The following is a 22,515-nucleotide window of genomic DNA, read 5'->3' on the forward strand; positions in this document are numbered from 1 at the left end:
ATTTTAGGTTTTGCCAAGTTTTTGCAACTCTGCTTGTTCTAGATCTGTAGGCTAAACTCTAAGGGCCAATTCACATGGTGGAAATTTAGAAACCGATTCCCCCCCCCCCCCCATCAAAGTCGGAGCCAAATTCCTCCCAGATTCTGCCCCCCATTGGGTTCAGTAGGAGGAAAAGATCGAAGCAGGACTTTGGGCTGATTTCAAGTTTCGGAGGGGTGGAAATGGAAGAGGAATTTCATATTCCACTCCCAGCGAAGGAACATACCCCATCTCTTTTTTTGGGGTTGGTTTTTACAAATTTTAACATATTTTTTGGCTCAAATGTCATGACCTTAGGTACTGTCAGCCCTGAGTTAGGCCTTATTCACACAACAGTGTCATACTTCATACTTCAAAGACTTGACGTTTGTAAAAAATGGCCTTAAAGAACTTATTCACATGTTGGAATCACACGGCCATTTTACTACCCATGACTATCTTTGGGTCTATTCACATGACCATCTTTTGTCTCCGTTTTTTTTCCCTATTTTGATGGCCATGAAATTGTCCTTCAAAATACGGACGTGTGAATAAAGTCATAGACCTTCATGGTTATTAAAACAGCCACGTGACGAAGGCCTCAAGCAGGTTCTTGGTCAGGAAGTCCCAAGCAAACAACCCTTCCCATCATCTCATACAAACCTAAGCCAAGTTTTTACATCTCCTCCCACTTGACAAGCTCGAGATGGTAATTTTCCTTGTAGGTGAATGCTACGTCTATCTGTGTTAAGTATTTGGTTGTGTAGAGCGGTAGTTTGCTCAGGAGGAACCTCCCCATTGACGCTTCCGCTGGTTCCATTCTCGTCAAGGTATAACTCGATAAGGGGGTTCTAGTTTTTGATGCTCACGTTGGTCTTTTGTTCCCTTTCTATCGCATTGCCTGTTCAGAAGAGGCAGCATGTAGGTATCTGAAGCTTCCCGCTCCTCATCTGCATGCCTTGAAACGTAGCATCTTGCTTAGAAATACTCCAGTAACACTTCTCATTCTACCCGAATACCACATCAGAAAAAAAAAAAAATCTATCTCCTCCTCCAGTCCAGAATTAACCAAGGCCTGACCACTCATCCCCACCATCCCCCTTTGGTTAATTTCCTAGACTCCTCATTCCTCTCTACTGCATGAACATGACGGACCGACCCGAACCCGCCTCTAATCCGTCTTTCTTTTTCCATGTTCTCCCTCTTTTTGCATCGCTGACTGCTTGTGGGATCAGGGGATGTCCTCTTTCAGATGGCCGAAGTTCACCGGCAGATCCAGAATCAGTTAGAAGAAATGGTAAGTCTCCCCATTATTCAGTATGTTCCTAGAGACTTGGCTAGACTTTTAGATTGGTCCACTGTTTTTCATGGTGTGTTGACTACAGAGGGCACTGTTTTAGTTCATGGATAGTCAAGGCCAATTCGGTCATTGGGGGAAGGTGGATCCTCTTCTCTTGGTGTCGAATAACAAGGGCAATTTACTTGGGTGGTGTTAAAGAACCTTTCACCACCTCCACCAACTCCATCTTTCTATAAGCTCCACTCCACGGATTCACAGCTCCACCGTTGGAATTTTCTCTGTAGCCCCCGCCATTCCTGAGAAATCTGTACTGTTACTTTCAGCATCCACTATGGTAATTAGGTTCTCTACTGTCAGGTGGGCGGTTTCAGGCAGACACAGGGACCGCCCACCTGACAGTAGAGAGGATAATTGAGCCATAATTAATAGAAATGATTACTCAGGAGTGGTGGGGGCTAGAGGAAAAAACCCAACTGTGTTGGAAACAGCAGAGCGGCGCCTATTGATGGATACGGAGAGTTGGAGTTGGTGGCGGTTTTGCCTACCTCTGATTCCTGTACAGTACCTGGTATCATTGTTACATGTTCTATGACGCACGCTCTGTGCAGATGTTCTAGAAAACTGGAATAATGGGAGATTTCAGCTCTGAAGCTTGCTGAATTGTGAAAGCAGCCACATCTATGCTAAAATAGAGTCTGGAACCTATGAACATTATATTTTCAGAGTTGGTTTGCTTACAGAAAACCATAATATGAGCACATTTTAGCATCTCTATTATGCCCGACATAATCTGGTTGTTCTGCTAAACTGGACTTGAATCTCTCTCCTGACATAATACAATAAACATGAAATCTGCACTGCAGGGAAATGTTACCAAAATTATCTATTTTTTTTTTTTATTTATTTGATTTTTTGTGAAAAATATTTTTTTAAGAATTTTTGATTTAATCTTTAATTTTCAATGTCACACTCTACAGTATATTAAAAAAAAAAGAAAAAAAAAAGACTGTTGCAATTTTCACCCTGTCCACTAAGCCTCATCCTAGACCGACTACAGTTCTGTAGGGTTTTTCGTTGCAGCCGTCACCTCATTTACATCAGATAATATTACAATAGAAGATAACACCACTGATCCATCATTACATCACTAAAGACAATAGATGATGTCACTAACCTGTCTCCTCAAAATGGATGTCTGCTACGTTCTGCCACTCTAGGGGGCGATGATGAGCAGTGGCAGATAGTGTTAAATCAATACCCTTTAAAGGGATTCTGCCATTAAAAAATAAATTTTTTCTCATTAAGACGTCGGAATAGCCTTAAGAAAGACTATTCGTCTCCTGCCTTTAGAAGTCTTCTTCGGCCTGCCGTTCAGTAGAAATACCAGTTTTTGTCGGTATGCAAATGAGTTCTCTCGCAGCACTGGGGGCGGGCCCCAGCGTTCAAACAGCACTGGGGGCGTCCCCAATGCTGCCAGGGAACCCTCTCCAGCGATGCCTCCATCTTCATCAGCAACCGCCTCTTCTGTCGTCTTCTTCCGGCTGGGTCATACTCCAACGCCTGCGCAGTCGGCTCTGCCATCGAGACGCAAGCAGAGCCGAGTGCGCATGCTGGCCGGCGGCCATTTTTGGAGGCTGCTCTTGCGCGCATACACAGTACGCTCCTGTACAGTTCTCCGTAGAAATACAGGAGCGTACTGCGCATGCGCGCAAGAGTGGAGTGTGACCCCAGCCGGAAGAAGATGACAGAAGAGGCTGTTGAAGATGGAGGCGCCGCTGGAGAGAGTTTTCTGGCAGCATTGGGGACGCCCCCAGTGCTGTTTGAGCGCTGGGGCCCGCCCCCAGTGCTGCGAGAGAACTCATTTGCATACCAGTAAAAAACGGGATTTCTACCGAACGGTGGGCTAGAGACGACTTCTAAAGGTAGGAGACGTATAGCCTTTCTTAAGGCTCTTAACGAGAAATAATTGATTTTTAATAGTAGAATCCCTTTAAATTTTTCCTTTTATTCCCTGTACCAGCCATTAAAATCCCCCCGTCCTTTGCTTGGTTTGCTGGCAGCTAGATCTTTGCTGGTGAAATCCGGAGTTAGATCTGTATCCAGGGCCTCTCAATTAGCCTTGTCAGTTTAGTATACAGGCTCGGATCCCTGCCCTCCCCTATTTTCCACCTGCCTATCTCTGTGCCGGCTCTCATCCGTATGTGCATCCATCTGTTCCTCACATCCATCCGTCACACTTCTGCTTTATCCTTCCGGGCAGACCTGTCACTGAGTCTTATTGCTCTCTTACACTTTACTGCCAGAATCTCCTCCGGCTGAGAACCTGTATGTCACCGGCTGGCAAACTCGTTCACCCTTATCATCGCTGAAGTCTTGAAATACTTAAGTACCTGAGATGGAAGTAATAACCGGCAAATCTTACCCAACCATCCAAAAAGTGACATATTATGGAGTCACTGAAGGACATCGGATAGGGCCTAAGTTAGAAATCCAATCTGTTTGGCATACTGTATTAGAAAATCTGGAGGTGATACGGTGGGTTCCTCTACTCATGACCATCACCTCTTGGCCGGAGTGGAGAGAAGTTATAAAGAGCGCCTCTCGCTCAGGAGGACTGTCCTGTCCTGTATTACACACATATCATTCATTTAAATGGACATGGTGTAATGCTTCATTTCACCTGTGGTGGTGCTGTAGCAAAATTGAATATTTATTATTCGTTTACCTACAGGTGACCACTGATCACTGGGGATTTTCTCTAACCATCTTGGTCTATGGTCTTGAGTGGTTAGCAATGCATAAGCTTTCTATGATCTGGGACTTGTCAGAAACCCAACCATGATAACCAGTCCACAATGAGGACATCAAGGGACACTACATGTATGAGAAGATAGCCCGACCACAATAAGGAAATCATGACTGGTTATCAGGAGGACACTACATGTATGAGAAGATAGCCCGACCACAATAAGGAAATCATGACTGGTTATCAGGAGGACACTACATGTATGAGAAGATAACCTGACCACAATAAGGACATCATGGCTGGTTATCAGGAGGACACTACATGTATGAGAAGATAACCTGACCACAATAAGGACATCATGGCTGGTTATCAGGAGGACACTACATGTATGAGAAGATAACCCGACCACAATAAGGACATCATGGCTGGTTATCAGGAGGACACTACATGTATGAGAAGATAACCTGACCACAATAAGGACATCATGGCTGGTTATCAGGAGGACACTACATGTATGAGAAGATAACCTGACCACAATAAGGACATCATGGCTGGTTATCAGGAGGACACTACATGTATGAGAAGATAACCCGACCACAATAAGGACATCATGGCTAAGTTTCTGACAAGTCCCAGACAGTAGAAAGTTCCTGCATTATTGGTCAAATCTATTGGTAAAACAGATGTCACCGCTAAAGCCCCATTCACATCTGCATTTGGGGAGTCCGCTTGAGGACCCCTGAACGGAAACCTATACGCATTAAAAAGTGGTTACCTGGGAAATCCATGGACCCCTTACACTATAATGAGGTCCGTGTGGTTTCTGCTTGGTGTCCATGTTTCGTGCGGAAACCACACGGACCACATTATAATTTATGGGCTCCGTGTGGTTTCCTTAGGTACCCGCTTTTTAATGCATATAGGTTTCCATTCGGGGGTCCCCAGGCGGACTCCCCGAATGCAGATGTGAATGGTTAGAGAAAATGTTCAAAACTGCAAATTTTTTTTAAATTTTATATATGCAAAAATATGTGGCTTTTAATTGTCTACAGGTATAAATGATACATTTCATGGGATACCCCTTCCCTAACCTATAGAACTTTCCAGAAGTTGAGATGTCAGGTTTTTCACTGGTTTGTAATGTGATCAGACAATGTAGCCAACAAGTCTACTAAGACAAAGCTAGAATCAGGTGCATGCCTCACACGGACAGCCAATTAAAATACATTAGGCACAGTGTAATACTTTACTTCACCTGCGGAGGTGCTGTAGGCAAGTATCCTGTAGGAGGTTTTGTACTTTGCCTGTTTACGGTAAACAAGTCGCTTCTTTCTGCTTCATCATTTCGGCCGAAATACTGATCTGTATCATTCTTATTCTGTTTCCAGCTGAAATCTTTTCATAACGAATTACTCACACAACTGGAACAGAAGGTGGAATTGGACGCCCGGTACCTAAATGTGAGTCTTCCAGATCTCCACTTTACTGTGCACATTACATTTGGTTAAGTTGGCCGTAGATGGGATGTCTTTGTATCCAGCGATGAACTGGTCAATGACACTTGGGATCCCTTTTCCCAAGATGAGCTACATAGTAGATGAGGTTGGATGAAGACATGAGTCCATCAAGTCCAACCTATAACCCTACAACCCCCTACAGTGTTGATCCAGGGGAAGGCAAAAAACCCCATGAGGCTCATGCCAATTGCCCCATTCCAGGGGAAAAAAATTCCTTCCCGACTCCAATCTGGCAGTCAGTATAAAAACACTGGATCAACGTGTCCTTAAAAAGTTGTGCTAAAGGTGTTTTTATCTTGGTCAAGTAGATGGAGGGAGAGAATCGGATCCTGTGGACGGAACTTGTCTGTCGGTCAAAAAGCTCTTTAATTCAATAAATCCAAAAAGATCTGTAATCCAATAAATCCATCTGTGGAGCAAGTGGGTGGTCTGGATGATCTTGGAGAGGTTGCTCAGGATTAGAAAAACATGACCATTGGTTGATGGTTTTTTTTTTTTTTTTTTTTCCAAACCTATCCATGGGTTATGTCTGTTATGGGTTGAGCTGCAATACAAGACACAACCTGTATCCAAGCGTGGCACTGTTGGAAGAAGGTATCCATGTTTTTCCAATCCTGAAAAACCATGAACTTAAGATAGCTGTTGCTCAAGATGGGCATTTGGCTGCTTCGCCCTACGGCAACCTTCTTCAGAGCCCCATGGATGGATGTTAGGAATATGGCCCTATCCACCAACAAAAAGGGCAAGGACAGTGGTGTCCATCGCCTCAGGCCAGTGTTGAGACGTATCTGAGGTGGATCAAAGCTGAAAAATAATCCACTCCACCTTAACCTAAGAGGCGTTGGGTGAGACGAGAGTAGGGTCCGCTCTTAGTTCCCCAGAAGCAGCACCCCTGCTGATCATGGGCCGCCACTGTGACATCAGTGACCCTTAAGATGTGTTCCGTTTCTTAGAAGTCTAGCTCTCAACTTTTTATTATTCAGGCTGCATTGAAAAAATACCAAGTGGAACAGAAAAATAAAGGGGACGCCTTGGAAAAATGTCAAGGGGAGCTGAAGAAATTGAGGAAAAAGAGCCAGGGTAGCAAGAACCCTCAGAAATATTCAGACAAGGAAATGCAGGTGAGGTTCTCCTACACATCGTACATTGTGGTGACTTTGTATCTAAGGTACTGGGATTTCACCCAAGGATGCTTGGGAAGCTTAGTTGTAATTTTAGTAATCTATTAGTTTAAGGCTTCACGAACACGTCCAAGAGTGCCATGTAAGGGGGCGTCCATTGGTCTGTTTTGATGAATAGAGCAGGTCCTCTATTCATTCAGGGTAAGTACATAATGAAGTACACTCGGATATTACTGAGGTTCATCTGAATGCAATCCGCTGCAAACTTGGCCCCAACTCAGATGCACACTCATGAAGTCTATCTGTATGTTCACTTCAAGTCCCGTAATTCTAAATTCAAACTAACATCCTTAAGTATTCTTGGGTGGAAATCCAATTTTGCGTGTAAAACTTATATATTACAAAACTTTATGTAAATATTTGAAATACTTCTCCTTAGATTTAGAAATTTTGCTTAAATTTTAGATTTACATAAAGTGCAAGTTTACGGTGACAAAATATTTTAATAAATACTGTTTTTGCAATGTACTCACCCTTGGGTGCTTAGGAACTCTAGTTAGAATTTGGTATTACGGAGTTTGTGTGCTCGTTTGAATGGTAATTTTTGTAATAAATATTTTCAATATCCATCCTATGATTTTTCACCCACGAATATTTAGGAGGTTTAGTTAGAATTTAGAATTTCATACAATGTATGTTCACTTTTAACATTAACTTTTCGTAAATGTTTGCAACGCCTCTGCTTTTGGATTGTTATTTGTAAAGGCTTAGGTAGTTTAGAATTTAACATCGCATAGAATGTTTGCTGACATTAACAAAATTTCAGAAATCTTTACAATACGTTCATCCTTGTTTTTCACCCATGGTTGCTTAGGAGGCTTAGTACTAATGTAGCTTTACATACAATGAATGTTTGCTTTTGCTTAAGTGTTTACCACACATCCATCCTTGGATTTTCACCCATGAGTGCTTTAGGAGGTTTGGTTAATATTTAGCTTTACATAGTATGTACGTTCACTTTACCAATATTCACAATACATCCATCCTATAATTTTCACCCATGGTTGCTTAGGAGGCTTAGTTCTAATGTAGCTTTACATACAATGAATGTTTGCTTTTGCTTAAGTGTTCACCACTAAGGTTGAGCCGATCTTGACTTTTCAGGATCGATTTTAAAATCCGATTTCCGATCATTTTTCATTCGAACCCGATCTCGATACCAATTCCGATCCCAATGCAAGTCAATGGGATTTTTTTATTAATTGGAGATCGGATTTTAAAAGCAACCCTATTCACTATACAGCATGGAATCTAACAATTGTTAGAATCCACGCGGTGTAGTGAATCACTAAAGTAGCCAGAGGATTTTTTTTTTTTTTTAATCCTCTGACTACTTAGTCCCCCCTGGTGTCCACTTACCTCCAGAGATGGCTGGTCCGGTGCCCGGTGCCTCGCTGCCGCTCCACGCGGCTCTTCTCCCTTCGCTGCCCCCTCCCTACCAGGTTAGGAGAGTGTGGGCGGGTACTGGGAGGGGAGACGTCACGTCTCCCCACCCTGTACCCGCCCACACTCTCCTAAGCCACAAGCCCCACCTACCTAGCGCTTTAAACACTAACCTGGGAGGCGGGGCAGCAAGGCAAGAAGAGCAGCGTGGAGCGGCAGCGAGGACAAGAAGAAGGAGGGCACCAGAGCAGCCATCTCTAGAGGTAAGTAGCTGCTAGAGATGTTTAGTTTAGCCTTCCATTCGAATGAATGGAGGCAGCCGGCACGCAGGGGGTTAAGGCTGTGTGCCGGCTGCTTCCATTCATTCCTATGGAACTGCAGCGGAGCCTTCACACTGAGTATACAGCGTATACTCAGTGTGAAGGCTAAGCAAAGCATTGTCGGAATTCCGAACATGATCGCTCAACCCTATTCACCACACATCCATCCTTGGATTTTCACCCCTGAGTGCTTAGGAGAGTTAGTTAGAATTTAGAATTGAATGAAGTGTAAATTCACTTTGTCAATGCGGTTTCTGACTAAAGTCCATGCGATGCTTCTTATGAGAAATTTTTTATTAGATTTTTTTCATGTCTTGATCTGTAGACGTGTGTATGCAGCCCTAGAGCATAGAAATGTCTTATCACATTGCCTGCAGTGAACAATGCTATTATTGTGCCCACATTTGCCTAGGCTGGTATTGTTTACATGAGGTACCAGGCAATACCAGGTGTCAGAAGGAAGGATTACAATACCAATCAACTTGATAAGATGTACGGATAGGCACTTGTATAATTTCAAAGGCGAGATGTCAGATGACGAGAGCGCTTTCCGATGCAGTCCGCACAAGATGAAAAGCCGCACTCTCGATGACTGATAGCTCTTGCTTGCTTTCTCCTGAAGACATCAGTCAACACGCTAGCCAAGGCTGCCCACTCAATGTGATTTATGTAAAATGTGCACATACATTAGACGGCGTTACCTCCTGCGAGCTGATGCAGGCGCCGAGGGGTTGAGCTGCTGGATAGAAAAACCTGGTAATTGGATTGAGAACTGGTTAAATAATGGACTATGGCGAGTCACTGAGCGCTGACCTTTACTAGATTGGACAGAATTGAAGTGGACAACATGGGAGGGGGGCATTTATATTTTTTAATGGATTTTTTTTTTAATGACTTTTTTTCCACCCAATGTTTACATATTTATTGACAAACGTAAGGAAAGTTACTCCGTATGGCGGCTCGAAGTGTTTGTTCGTGCCCAGTGTGGCGGACAGTGAAGAGTCTTAAAGTTACAGTACACCATTCTGTTATAGTGTACATATATGTCTATATGGTTTCAAGAGCCTGAATCAAAGCGAGCAATGACATGGCAGCCGAGCAATTTTATTATACTACCGAAGACAGGACAGGTAGCATGCCAAACCTTCAGAATTGTGAATACAGCTCTGGAGTATAATACAGGATAAGTAATGTAATGTATGTACACAGTGACTGCACCAGCAGAATAGTGAGCGTAGCTCTGGAGTATAATACAGGATAAGTAATGTAATGTATGTACAGTGACTGTACCAGCAGAATAGTGAGTGCAGCTCTGGAGTATAATACAGGATAAGTAATGCAATGTATGTACACAGTGACTGTACCAGCAGAATAGTGAGCGCAGCTCTGGAGTATAATACAGGATAAGTAATGTCATGTATGTACACAGTGACTGCACCAGCAGAATAGTGAGCGCAGCTCTGGAGTATAATACAGGATAAGTAATGTAATGTATGTACACAGTGACTGTACCAGCAGAATAGTGAGCGCAGCTCTGGAGTATAATACAGTATGTAACGCAGGATCAGTACAGTAACACCATTCAGGGCAGGCTGCAGTTTCTTTGTTGTGCAGGATAAACCTAAAGGGGACTGTGCTAAACTAGTGCTGTGCCCCTTTATTCTCCGGATCAGTGGGGTCCCAGAGATTGAATCCTCCGCTGATCACAACCTCAGCGTGTATACTCGTGTTCTATAGGATGTGAATCCCTCTAGTTTTCCTCCAGTGTGTCAGTCCTTACTTTTCCATCACATACTACCAGGCTTCCATTCTGTCTTGACAAAGCTTCTTACCGTTGTGCAAAACGAGACGGCTTATGGTGACTTAACCTCAGGTGCCCTGCTGTCTATATACTGGCACTTACTATCATATAGCCGACCCCTCTGTATTCCTGTATTACCGCTTACATCTGACCTGTATGTGAATAATATATATCTGGCATCCAGGGAGGTAATAAGTAGGTGATTATGTCACTGGCTTACCATCTATATTTAACCATTGTAGTGCTCTAATTGGTACCTCTAAGAAATCCTCCGCACCCTCCGACACCCTTTTATCGATGCTCCTTTGTCTCAGCAGATACATGGACCTTATCTGATAATCTTCTGTGTCGTCTTTTTGCTCGTGTTTCATTGCCTGTAGCTCCTAATTTTCTCCTTGATGAGCTGGTGGTGGGCTTGTGCTTATTACTGGTAGTCAATCTGTGCAGGCCGAGCTTCAGTAGAAGTCATGGGAAGGGACCACAGCAACTGGGACGGGGTTTTGCTTTACCGCGGACTCTAAAAGACAGTGTACGTCATGGGTGACCAGTACCTTATAGTCAAATATAGGGCGAGCAATACAAATACCAAACCATGGTGGTGCCCCCCACTATAATGCAGTAGGTGCGATGTCGTCTCTTTGCTGTCTTGTCCCTGCCAGAGACTGGGGCCGTATAGTGAAGCAGGGAGTAGGTGGTTCCTGGATTCACCATTGTACTCCTCTGTGTCCAGAGCTGGGACTTACCTCTTGCTTCCCGGGACAGTATCCAAAATCTAGGATTGTCCTGCTGAAACCGGGACGGATGGGATAACTGTGATATTAGGCTGTTGAGATCTACTACCATGTTGTAGAATTCTTGAATTGCCTCCTTGCTCACCTCTCCCTATTTTTGTATATTACCATACCCCCCCCCTCCACATTTTTTAAATTCCACCCGTTTCGCTCTTCTCCTCATGGTGGCAGGTGGAGCGAGCAGACAGCCTATTAGGACATCACTTTGCAGCCTCATTATTGCTTAAATACAGTAATTCCCGGCGCTCTTGATCTGTCTGGCAGATTCTTTGAGAATGAATTGATTTCAGGGTTTAGTCTTGGCTTTGTTTTAAGATTCTTAGCTCTGCGGGTAATTCTGGTGCTTCATCCCAAGAACCAGGTGGGAATTGTCTCTGTGGTCCCGGCCCCTGCTGAATATTAGTTTAGGCCTCTGTGTGTCAGATCGGTTTTCTTTCTCATCGATTCATGTGGATCTTTGGTTGTGGGTTTTGTGGGTTTTTTGTTGTTGTTTTTGACTTTTTCTATACTATTGTGTTTAGGATAAAATACTGCAAAACCAGGTGAACCTCTTGAAGTCTTCATGGATGTCTGGGCAAGACTTAAGTCTGGTGTGTTTTTAAGGAGGTCTCCTTTTGGTGTGTTTCTAAGAAGTTCCACCTTCTGGGGATGCTTAAGGTCCATCTTCTGCTTGTGTTTTCTAAGAAGGTTCACATTCGGGTGTGTTTTAAGACTCATCAGCTTCTGGCATTGTTTGTACGGAAGATCCAAATGCAGAAGGTCCATTCTCTGGCTTTGCTTTGGCAGAAGGTCCATTTCCTGGCTTTGCTTTAACAGAAGGTCCATTCTCTGGCTTTGCTTTGGCAGAATGTCCATCTCCTGGCTTAGCTTTAGCAAAAGGTCCATCTCCTGGCTTTGCCTTTACACAAGGTCCATCTCCAGGTTTTGCTTTAGCAGAAGGTCCATCTCCTGGCTTTGCCTTTGCAGAAGGTCCATCCCCTGGCTTAGCTTTAGCAATAGGTCCATCTCCTGGCTTTGCCTTTGCACAAGGACCATCTCCTAACTTAGTTTTTGCACAAGGTCCATCTCCTGGCTTTGCTTTGGCAGAAGGTCCATCTCCTGGCTTTGCATTGGCAGAAGGTCCGCTTCCTGGCTTAGCTTTAACAGAAGGTCAATTCTCTGGCTTAGCTTTGGCAGAAAGTCCATCTCCTGGTCTTGCTTTAGCAGAAGGTCCATCTCCTGGCTTAGCTTTAGCAAAAAGTCCATCTCCTGGTTTTGCTTTAGCAGAAGGTCCATCTCCTGCCTTTGCCTTTGCACAAGGTCCATCTCCTAGCTTAGTTTTTGCAGAAGGTCAATCTCCTGGCCTTGCTTTGGCAGAAGGTCCATTTCTTGGCTTAGCTTTTGTTATCCAGAACAATGAAGCACTGCAGAGTTGGATACTCCATTGACCGCAGTGAGTTTCCATGAATAGCATATGGCCAATTCCCACATAGCTGACCATCAAAGATCCCAAATAGGAGCTCCGTTGACTAGGTCATGAGCAGGAAACCCTTGTGTAGCCATGAGTGGAAGGGGTCTCCACTTACAGACCCCCACTGATGATGTGTATATCGATGTAAGTATTCGGAGGTCCGCAGACCCGTGGAAAGTTCTGAAGGTCTCCTCGCCCCAGTTCTTGTGGCCTCTTTAAAGTTTTGGAGCTATTAATGAGTCTAGAGGCGGGGGGGGAGAGGTGCTCTGATTTAAGCCGTAACTAGGAATACCTCACCCCACATCTCACGAGTAATTATCCGCCATGAAATGACTCCGACAACCTTTTGCAGCATTCAATTAAGAAGTTCATTATTCTAAAAATAAGTTATAAAGAGCGAAGAATTAATGAGATCCAGTTATCCAGAACTTTCCATTTAGGTTGATGTAAAGCGATTCTGCCTCAGTTGCGAGACGGTGAGCTACTAGCGAGCGCTATAGCCACAGAGGCATAGCGAAACGTGCCAAAACGGTCTAGAATGGCATTGCAAAAGTATTCACACCCCTTATATTTTTTTTTGGTCACACAATGGGAGTGGAGGCCAAATTGGCCCTGTAGCCCTAGCCTAATATACATATTGGTGGACTGTCCATTCCCGGAGCCGTCCCAGCATCTCTATGGGGTCCAAACTTGGGCATGTATTTGTGTTTTTGGAATTGACTGGCAGTTTTCAATAAAATGTCACCACCAGGGGGCGCAAATAGAATCCAGGGGGACTCATAGAAAGCTTCGGAATTGAGCATCTATAAAATGTACCGTCTGGGGAAGGAACACTGTAAAATGGCACCTATTGGGGGTTTCTGACTCCAGTAGGGGGCGCTAGAGAAGAGTTTCCTTCCTAGGAGAGCTCATTTGCATACTTTTTTCCCAGGGGGCATTGGTTCACCTGTAATACTTGTGGTCTCCTCAATGAGTAACAATACGCACGGAGTAGGAATGGCTACTAATGGCTGCCATTATGGGGGGGGGGGGGGGGCATGTGATAACTCACGGCATTTCCTACGGATCCTTAAAGGGGTCATCCAGGACTATAATACTGAGCTCCGTTCTCTCTTCTCAGGAAGTGACATCATGTAAGTTGACCATATATGTATGAATGGGGCTGAGCTGTAGCATGACTGTATACCCAGCGGGTGTGATGTCACTTCCTGAGAAGATGAAGTGTCCTGGATTTCCCCTTTAAATGCCGTTCGGGGTCTGTGGAAAGCGGCATGTCGACTATAGAATGACTGATATTAAAGGGATTGGCCCATAGCTCTGTCTTTAATAACCAATCATCTGCTAAAACAGGGGTTAGTGTTGTGTGTTCACTAGTCCCCCTACAGGTGACTTGGGGTATTACACCACGCCCATTAAAATGATGGAGTGATCATCTCATACCATAGGGGGCCTCCTGTCCGATGTGACTATACCCAGCCCTGGTAACATACCATCATTTTCTCATCGGACGCCCCGGCCTTGATGTGATGTAAACAAGAGCAGCCGTTGTGACTTGGATGTGTTTGTGGCCGGGTGCGGTTTGTAGAGCGGCTGCGCTCACGTAATCTCTTTAGCCAGATCACATAATCCTCTCACTGGAGAAGCTAATGAAGTCCAGTATTGACAGCAAGCAGCGGCTCCACGTATGGCCCTTATTATTATGTCAACAGTGTCAGTACACACCGCACTTGGGTTTAACTCCTTGCAATATACCGAGCGTCATGAGATCGACAAGGGACTGCGGTGCGGAAACTTTTCGAGAAGTTATACAATGACCTGAAGTGCCGTCATGTAGAACGGCAGATTAGTCGAAGGGTTCTTTAAGTCTTAAAGGGGTTTATATCCATCTACAGAGTTTACCTTTAAGGGGTCGGCAAACAAATGTCCATCTGATATGTATTTTTTTTTTCATCCACGTCTCCTATTAGCAAATTTTTGGGGATTTTGAGTTGACAATTGTGGGATATAGGGTAGTGGAGTCGGGGTCATTGGATCACGGTGAGAACGCGGCCATCTGGTGCTGTCAGAAATCTTGCTCTTTGTCTCCAGCTAGTGGTGGGTCCATGCAACTGCAACTTTTTCATGTCGTGGGAATGGTCGCCTGCCAGAACCCGTGCCTGCAGCTTAGAAGGAAGAAGGACTGAGCCTGTACAGCATGGCATGGAGGCACTATAGTCTGCATTAAGGTCCCTGGTATCCTAGGGGGCGCTGTAGTCTCTCACAAGTAATGGTTCATAAACTAGGTCCTGAGTGGAGGACCCCCTTAATGACATCCCCAATGGGGCACATGGACATCACATGGCCGTCCCATTCAAATGAACCTGTCTGAGCTGCAATACCAAGCACGGTCACTATACAATGTGTGGCGCTGTGCTTGACAAGTAGTGAAGTGGCCGCTGTCGGACTCCCACTTTATTACTGATCTATCCTGTTGATTTCTTCCACAACATGTGGGTTAGACCTTGTTCACTTTGCAAGTCCTGCAGATTTAGTATGGTGGATTAGTTTACCTTCATTGTCTGTATGTTTGACCTGACCCGTACCATTCTCCAACGCGCTTTGCGTTCCACGCCGACCGACTGCAGACTTTCCTGGAAGTTTTTGCTCGCTCTCTGTCGTGTCGGCCAGCAGCAGGGTGTTCTTTAATGGTAGCGTTCCTAATCGGAGGCCTATATTCTCTGTGTCCGCGGGGGAAGTTCAGTAATAAGACGGGGTTAACTGAGACCTGTGTTCCTCGACGTGACCCTTTTTTTTTTTTTTTACACCGTGTCTCGCAATGTGCGGAGAAAGACATTGTAGCGTGCCTGACGGCGGGGCATCCATTCAGCTTCTCCTGTCTCTATCCTCTGTGCTGTGCCGCACAATACGCCCAGATAATGCAGCGCGCAGCAGGTGCCACCATCAAAAGCCTCCTTCATCTGAGAAGTATTCTGTGAGAGAATAGGAATTCCCTCGACATCCTTCTCTTACTTGCTGGAAGAAAAAAAATCTCTAAAAATCTACCAGAGCGTTCAGTAACTTGGACTCTGAATTCTCACCCAGCTTTCCAAGGAAAAGATGGGACATAGGGATAGGGTCGGTTCATTAAACTACTCCTTCATTAGATAGATTTCCCTGTAACAAAGCAGTATGACTTGAAAGTTAAAAAAAAAAAAAAAAAAAAAAGCAAGGGAAACCATCAACAAGTAGGACAGTTGCTGCTGACAGTTTCCTGTTATTTTTTTCTTGTTACTGTTGCTATAGCGTGTTTCAGGCTCCAGAACACTCACACGATACTTGTTTATCATTAATGCATGATCAGAATCTGGGTATTGAGCTTCTATGCAGAACTATCTCTAGCTATTGGTACTAAATTTTGAGGCCTACTGATGAACGAGGACTGGACAGAACCACTGGGCAACTCAAAAGGAAGGAAGAAACCCCATTGCCTCTATTGCCCAAGAGTCTGCACACGGCTTTCATCTATATTTTGATGAAAAGAGCAAAAATTGGTCATCAGTAGTTAAAACCTAGCAGGCTCAGTGTTTAGGAAGGCTGTGGAGTAGTTTAACTCTCTTTAAAGGGGCCCTTTCCCCAACTCTACCAACTCCAACATTTTACCTCCTTCAATAGGCCCCGATGCACTGATTCTGGCGCAGTTGGAATTTTTTCTCTAGCCCCCACCGTTCCTGAGTAATCGTTGTTGCTTGCTTCAGCACTTCAATTTGTTATTCTGGCTCCCTACTGTCAGGGGGCGGTCCTAATCTCTCACCTCCAACGCAGGACCACCCACTAGGCAGTAGGGATCAGATTTAGCACACTGGGTTCTGAAACGGTGATAGCTCAGGAACGGTGGGGGCTAGAGAAAAAATTCCAACTGCGTCAGAATCTGTGGAGTGTCGCCTATTAGGGGATACAATGAAATTTGTTGGGGGGGTCTTTTTAAGAGGATCATGTGGTCATATTCTAGTATACACATGTCCAGACTATTGACATATGCAGTATGTCTGAATCAGCTGCTGTTATCATTCCAGATTATGATGTGACTGATAACAGAGAACAATAGATTTACAAATTTGACTAGCAGAGCTTTTAGATTTGGCATCCCTTCAGTTTTCCTATAACCGGGGGCCTCTGGGGGTCGATGTTATGGGACTTCATACATTTTCCAGACGCCTTCCACCTGAGATTTCTCCAAGAACGTGATGAAGATGCTGAGTTTTCTAATAAGCTCCTGTTCACAATGATTTTTGTGTTCCTTCCGCTCCCAAGAGAAGACTGAGGGAAAATCATTGCGCTCGTTTCCTTCAGACTAATGAAGACGTATTATCCGAGCTCCAGAACCTGCAGATAAAGATGCAGGATCGCAACGCTATGGCCGCCATCTTCCAAAAAAAAAAAAAACAGCGTCACACCTGGCTGTTATTGCAACTCATCTCTGTTTACTTTAATGGAGCTGAGCTGCAATACCACACACAACCTGAGGAAAGGTGGGGCACTGTTTGACGATTCTGGCCAACTCATAAGTATTGGAGATGACAAAAAGCAACCCATTTTTAAAGGTTTTTCAACATTTTTAGGGGTATCCTTAAGGTAACGTCATGGTAACATCATGTATGTTCTGTCCCCTTGTCTACAGTATATAGAAGCGATCAGCAACAAGCAGAGCGAGCTGGAGAACTTCATATCGGACGGGTATAAGACAGCCCTGACGGAAGAGCGGAGGAGGTACTGCTTCCTGGTGGAGAAACAGTGCGCCGTAGCCAAAAACTCCATCGTGTATCACGGCAAGGTGAGGGCACAGGACAATTCCTTTAAGGCTTAAAGGGATTTAAACACATGGCGGCGTACATCCAAAAATAGCACGTGCGCACACCAGTCTACAGATTGCAGTTCAGCCCTTTTCACCTAAAAGCTGTAATACCCGAAACAACCTGTGGACAAGTGTGGCGCTGTTTTTAGAGAAAAAAGTATCCATGTTTTTTTTACCTAATCCCCATGTCCTAAGGAGGATTATACGGGTCCCTTAGATTCCAGAGATACTAGTGGGTCCTGGGGATACCAGTACTGCCCCCTAGATCCATGAATCGGTATGTCCTGGGGATGATAATATGGATCCCAGGGATACCAATACTGCCCCCTAGGACAATGAATATTGAGTATAATATGTACCCCCCCCCCAGGTTAGCCCTCTAGTCCCAGGTAGGGGGCATTTACCCCTTTTTTAATTTCTCCTTTCGCTTCCCAGTCCAGTTCATACACAGGTAGTGCCGCGTATATAGGGTGGGTGGGCTTAGGTTATAAATGGCGGTATTGGTGGATTCCGGACTATTATCTTCTTCTGTGCCCGCGGCCACCACTACAGTCTGATGGACGGGCACGGCTGTGAATGGCGATAGCAGTCTGCCTGATTGTGTACGCTGCCGTTGCCTGCGCGTCGCTCTTGGCCTGCTCGCTTGGCTCATTCAGAGCTGCGCGAGTGACTTGCAGCGTTCGCAGCCCACCTATTCCTCAGAAAAAGAGGAGGAGGGGGAATGAGAGCAATTGAAAATGAAAGCCTTGTTCCCAACTCCCACACACACATTTTGTGCTGCCCACATGCTTCTTACTCAGCGAGATGCGGTGCCACTTGGCTGCAAAGAGGGAGGGGAAGAGAAAAGCCCCTCATTGCTGCCAGCGGAGGGTGACACGCGTACAGATCGCCACTGCCATCTAGTGGGGGATTCGCTCATCGCCTTTCTTACCGCATCTTTGCTGATGGTGCGTATCTAAATCGGTGGTGGACGAGCGAGGCCTATAGTGTTGGCTGTCCGTGATGGATGGCAAGTCCTACCTGATGCTCCCCATAATAACAAAGTATATACATGGGATAATATTGGTCACTACCTATAGGGGGCGACTGCTGCACCCCTTATAATTACACCACTGAGAGGTTAGGCTAGGTCTCGTCTCCCTAATTTATACCTGACAACTTTCAAAGGTTAAAGAGGGACAAAATGTGCGGCAAATTTAGGTATTTTAAGCTCCGCCTCCAGTCCTGCCCACTTTGGCTCCAACCATTCCAATCTGTGTCCCTTTTTATCCCCACACACAGTACAATGCCTTTAATGGCCCAGACAGTGTCATGCCGCCTTGTAGTCCCCACCCATTATGTCTCCTTTTGGCCCATAATCTGTGTCCCTTAGCATGACCCCCCACTGTATAATGTCCCCCTATAATGGTGCCTTCACTGTATGATGTCCCCCTTAATATGTCCCCTACAGTATAATGGCCCCTTAATATGTCCCCTACAGTATAATGTCCCTCTAATATGCCCCCTATGATATCATTCCCCCCAATATGTCCCCCTACAGTATAATGGCCCCTTAATACAATATGTCCCACTACAGTAGAATGCTCCTTCTAATATTTCCCCTACAGTATAATGCCCCTCTATTATGCACCCATGGTAGATTCCCCCCCCCCCAATATGTTCCACTACAGTATAATGACCCCCTAATATGTCACACTATGGTAGAATGCTCCCCCTAATATGTCCCCTACAGTATAATGCCCCTCTAATATACCCCCATGGTATATTTCCCACCTAATATGTCCCACTACGGTATAATGCTCTCCCTAATGCGCCCCCCTACTGTATATATGTGTGTGTGTATCTATCCACTCTGGTGTCCATGCAGAAAAATTCCCAAATAAGAAAAGTAACTTGATGTTCTCCTTCCTGGTTCCCCACCGAGCACCTCCTGTATCTCTGGGGCCTCGGTTGGCGCAGTTACTTTTCTGTATTACCCCCGGCTTGTTTCCTAGGGGTAGAGTCTGGAGCAAAGTAGTGAAGCAGGAAGAGAATGCAGAGGAGGTGAGGCCCGGAGATCCGTCTAGGACAGTGGGACAGCACCAGGAATCCAGGACTGTTCTGCTGAATCTAGGATAGATGGGCGGTATGGGGTTAGATATGTTCCTATATCCTTGAGGGACATTTGGCTGCAGATACCAAACTCTGTGTTACTTTCTATGGTTCTGGATTTAGTGTCGGCGACCCTCTCCCTCATTGTACTACCTGGGTGACCAGGTGACTGTGAAATCCACCCTGTGAGTGCTAATATGGCTGCCAGAAAATACACCATATAGGGCGTCATTTATTGTTGTTTCTCTGTATTGTCTTCTCCTCAGGGTAAGGATCTGCTGACCCAGAAGGTTCCCTCCTGGCAACAATCCAGTGCAGATCCCAACAAGATCCCAGACCGAGCCCTACAGATCATGCAGCAAATGGCCACTGGCCCCAATGGTACAATTCTATCAGGACCTCTCTCCGGACCTATGACCAACTCAAAATCCAGCCTTTCCATATCGGACCCAATCCCTGGTGCCAAACCACTGCCGGTGCCCCCGGAGCTCGCCCCTTTTGTAGGGGTAAGTTGGTGTTTTTAAGGTCCCATCCGTGACTTGTTGGCATTGGTATGCAGTATTATATATGGGTTCTTTGTTACAGAGAATGTCAGCTCAGGAGGGCACACCGATTATGAATGGGGTCTCCGGACCACCCCCCAGCAGTTATGACCATTGGGGAGACATGAAAGCAATCCAGTCTAAAATTTCACCATCTCAGCCACACAAGCAGATCAGCGACTCCTACTCCAACACCCTCCCAGCCCGCAAGAGCGTCCCGCCCAAAAACAGCTACACCGTGGGTAAGCAGCCATGTGGTTTTAAAGGGTTAATAGGTGATCCCTGTTTGGGGTAACCTTCATTCTACTGGTCATGTAATGTGTAGACCTCATCCATCTCTCCCAGGCTATCCCATGACCCTATGGATGCCATCCCTTCTCTTTTCCGCATTGATCACTGATCTATAATTTGCGGATCGGTAGATGGCTCCTCCCCCTGCCCCATGTGACTTAGTGGGTACAGATTGTGTTGCCACTTTAACAAACCAGTCACTAAGGTGCAGCCACCTCATATACTTTGCTGTATACACATCTCCTATACAGCGGGGGACGTTTGCTACCGGGTTCATGAAGGAGCTAATTTTTTTAAAAAGTTGTCCAATCACAAAAACTTTTTGTTCTTTCGAGCAGCCGAGAACAAGACTCTGCCCCGTTCCAGCTCCATGGCAGCCGGCTTAGAAAGGAACGGTAGGACACGGGTGCAGGCCATCTTCTCACACGCCGCCGGAGACAACAGCACTTTACTGAGCTTCAGCAACGGCGACTACATCACCCTACTGGTGCCCGAAGCGAGAGACGGCTGGCACTACGGGGAGAGCGAGAAGACGAAATTGTAAGCAACAGGACATGGCGGACTGGTTGGGTCTGGGTGGAGAAACTGTTGCCAGGATATAACTCCTAGCATGGCCCGACCCGCTACCTGTGAAGGACTGATGGGCGGTGTAGTATGGGTCACCCATGGTAAATGGGAACCAGAGTAGGGTCAAGGTCACTGGTGTCCCAAGATGGGCACCTGTACTGGCATAAACCGATACTCGGAAGAAGAGGGAATTCTCCAGTTTCTGGCAAAGTTCCCGGCAGATCCGCCCTCCTCCGACTTTGACAGCATGTAGGTTGTGCAGATCTGTAGTTGACTGGAGGGAACCTCCCCCCACCTGGAGTACAATCCGGAACCTTGCATTTTATCTATGTGGGTGGCAAGGTAAAGCTGTCGAGACGTCAACCTGATCCACTCCATCTGGGACATATTTACATCCTCCAGTCTTAAAGGGAAATTCCTCCCCTGTTTCCGGGAGTTAGAACCTCCTAATCTCTTTTTTATGGTGTAGCGCCACCTAGTGGAAATGCATTATCCCACCAAACCTTTTGGGTTTGTGTAATGTTCCTGTCGTTACATCTCTGCTCTTCTGATTTTCAGGCGAGGATGGTTCCCCTTCTCCTACACAAGGGTGTTAGACCGCGGGGACACAGGAGATCGTTCACAGAAGTAAGTAACGAGGCCTGGCTGGGTATACTGGAACCAGTACATGTACAATACTCGCCTGATACTGGTGATAGGGACTGGTCGGGTAGTGTCACTACAGTAGTCCACGTCATCCACGGTGATCCAGGTGGAAGTGGTCGGGGTCTTAAGGCTGACACTAACATGCAACTGTCTTATGGATTAGTGTAATGTTAGAAAACCATACTGCCCCCTGTAGGCAAGATACAAAGCCTGTGTATATAGCTGCTAGCCATCCTGGGAGATGACCTCAAGGTGGGTGGCACAGTCCGGGAAGGGGGCGGGAGTTATGCAAATGTAACCCAAAGTGAATTTTTTTGTGGCTGTTTTGAGGGCAGTCCAAGAGCTCTACAGCCAAGTGTGGGGGTGTCAGACCTAAAAAGGCACAAGGATGCGGTCCAGGGCAGACCCACTTCTAAAAGAGAGGTGCTCGCCCAAATGAAAACAGTCCCTTCAAGTCAGAAGGCCATAAAGGGTCAGGGTATATCTTGTCCTTGTATCTGCCATGGAGCTGCCGGTTTAGTTGCACCCTTGTGCGCAGAAGAGAAGGTCTAGGGAGAGGGGAACGTCTACAGCCACACAACCCCACCCCATAGACCTCAACAAAGTCCTAAAAGGGCATCCTTCATAGAATATACACTGGATAGAATGAAACAAGTGTGTGCTAAAGGGCCGTCACCTCAGTGGGAGGGCTTTTCCGCACCCCGGGTTTTCGAAATGTTTGGCCCATGGCTTTGATCCCGTGGTTATTGGCCACCTGCACTGGAGCCTTTAAGACGTGTCCCATACTAGGCGTATGTGTCCTGTTCTATGCCCTTTGGGTATCTTGAGCTTAGAAGGGGGTATTGAAAACTGACGCCCCATCCAGCCAGGGCCAAGGTAAAGCGGAGCTATCCAAACCAAACACATGACTGACTATTAGCATATATGGAAAACAAATGTGATCTGGATTCCCCCCAATATGGTGTTGGGTTTTACCATCTGTGATATGTTTCCAGTCTCCTGGCCCCCATGCCCTCCTGGCCCACTTCACTTAGGAATGAC

The 22,515-nt window shown here is 45.7% G+C and overlaps 1 protein-coding gene across 11 annotated transcripts in view; it reads left to right on the plus strand.

The window, feature by feature from the left end:
- The window catches only part of BAIAP2 (BAR/IMD domain containing adaptor protein 2), a 107,140-nt gene that overhangs the window by 68,284 nt on the left and 16,341 nt on the right, over positions 1-22,515 (plus strand). For all 11 annotated transcript variants that reach the window (XR_012716982.1, XM_075279303.1, XM_075279301.1 and 8 more), the window contains exons 4-11: positions 1,254-1,315; positions 5,453-5,524; positions 6,565-6,702; positions 17,165-17,317; positions 19,696-19,935; positions 20,015-20,213; positions 20,601-20,802; positions 21,388-21,456. Coding sequence is in view for 10 of the 11 variants with exons in the window: in XM_075279303.1 (XP_075135404.1) it covers positions 1,254-1,315; positions 5,453-5,524; positions 6,565-6,702; positions 17,165-17,317; positions 19,696-19,935; positions 20,015-20,213; positions 20,601-20,802; positions 21,388-21,456 (1,135 nt within the window). In the remaining variant the exon portion in view is untranslated. The remainder of the gene's footprint in view (positions 1-1,253; positions 1,316-5,452; positions 5,525-6,564; positions 6,703-17,164; positions 17,318-19,695; positions 19,936-20,014; positions 20,214-20,600; positions 20,803-21,387; positions 21,457-22,515) is intronic.

This window comes from Leptodactylus fuscus, chromosome 6 (assembly GCF_031893055.1).
Source record: "Leptodactylus fuscus isolate aLepFus1 chromosome 6, aLepFus1.hap2, whole genome shotgun sequence".
NCBI lineage: Eukaryota > Metazoa > Chordata > Amphibia > Anura > Leptodactylidae > Leptodactylus > Leptodactylus fuscus.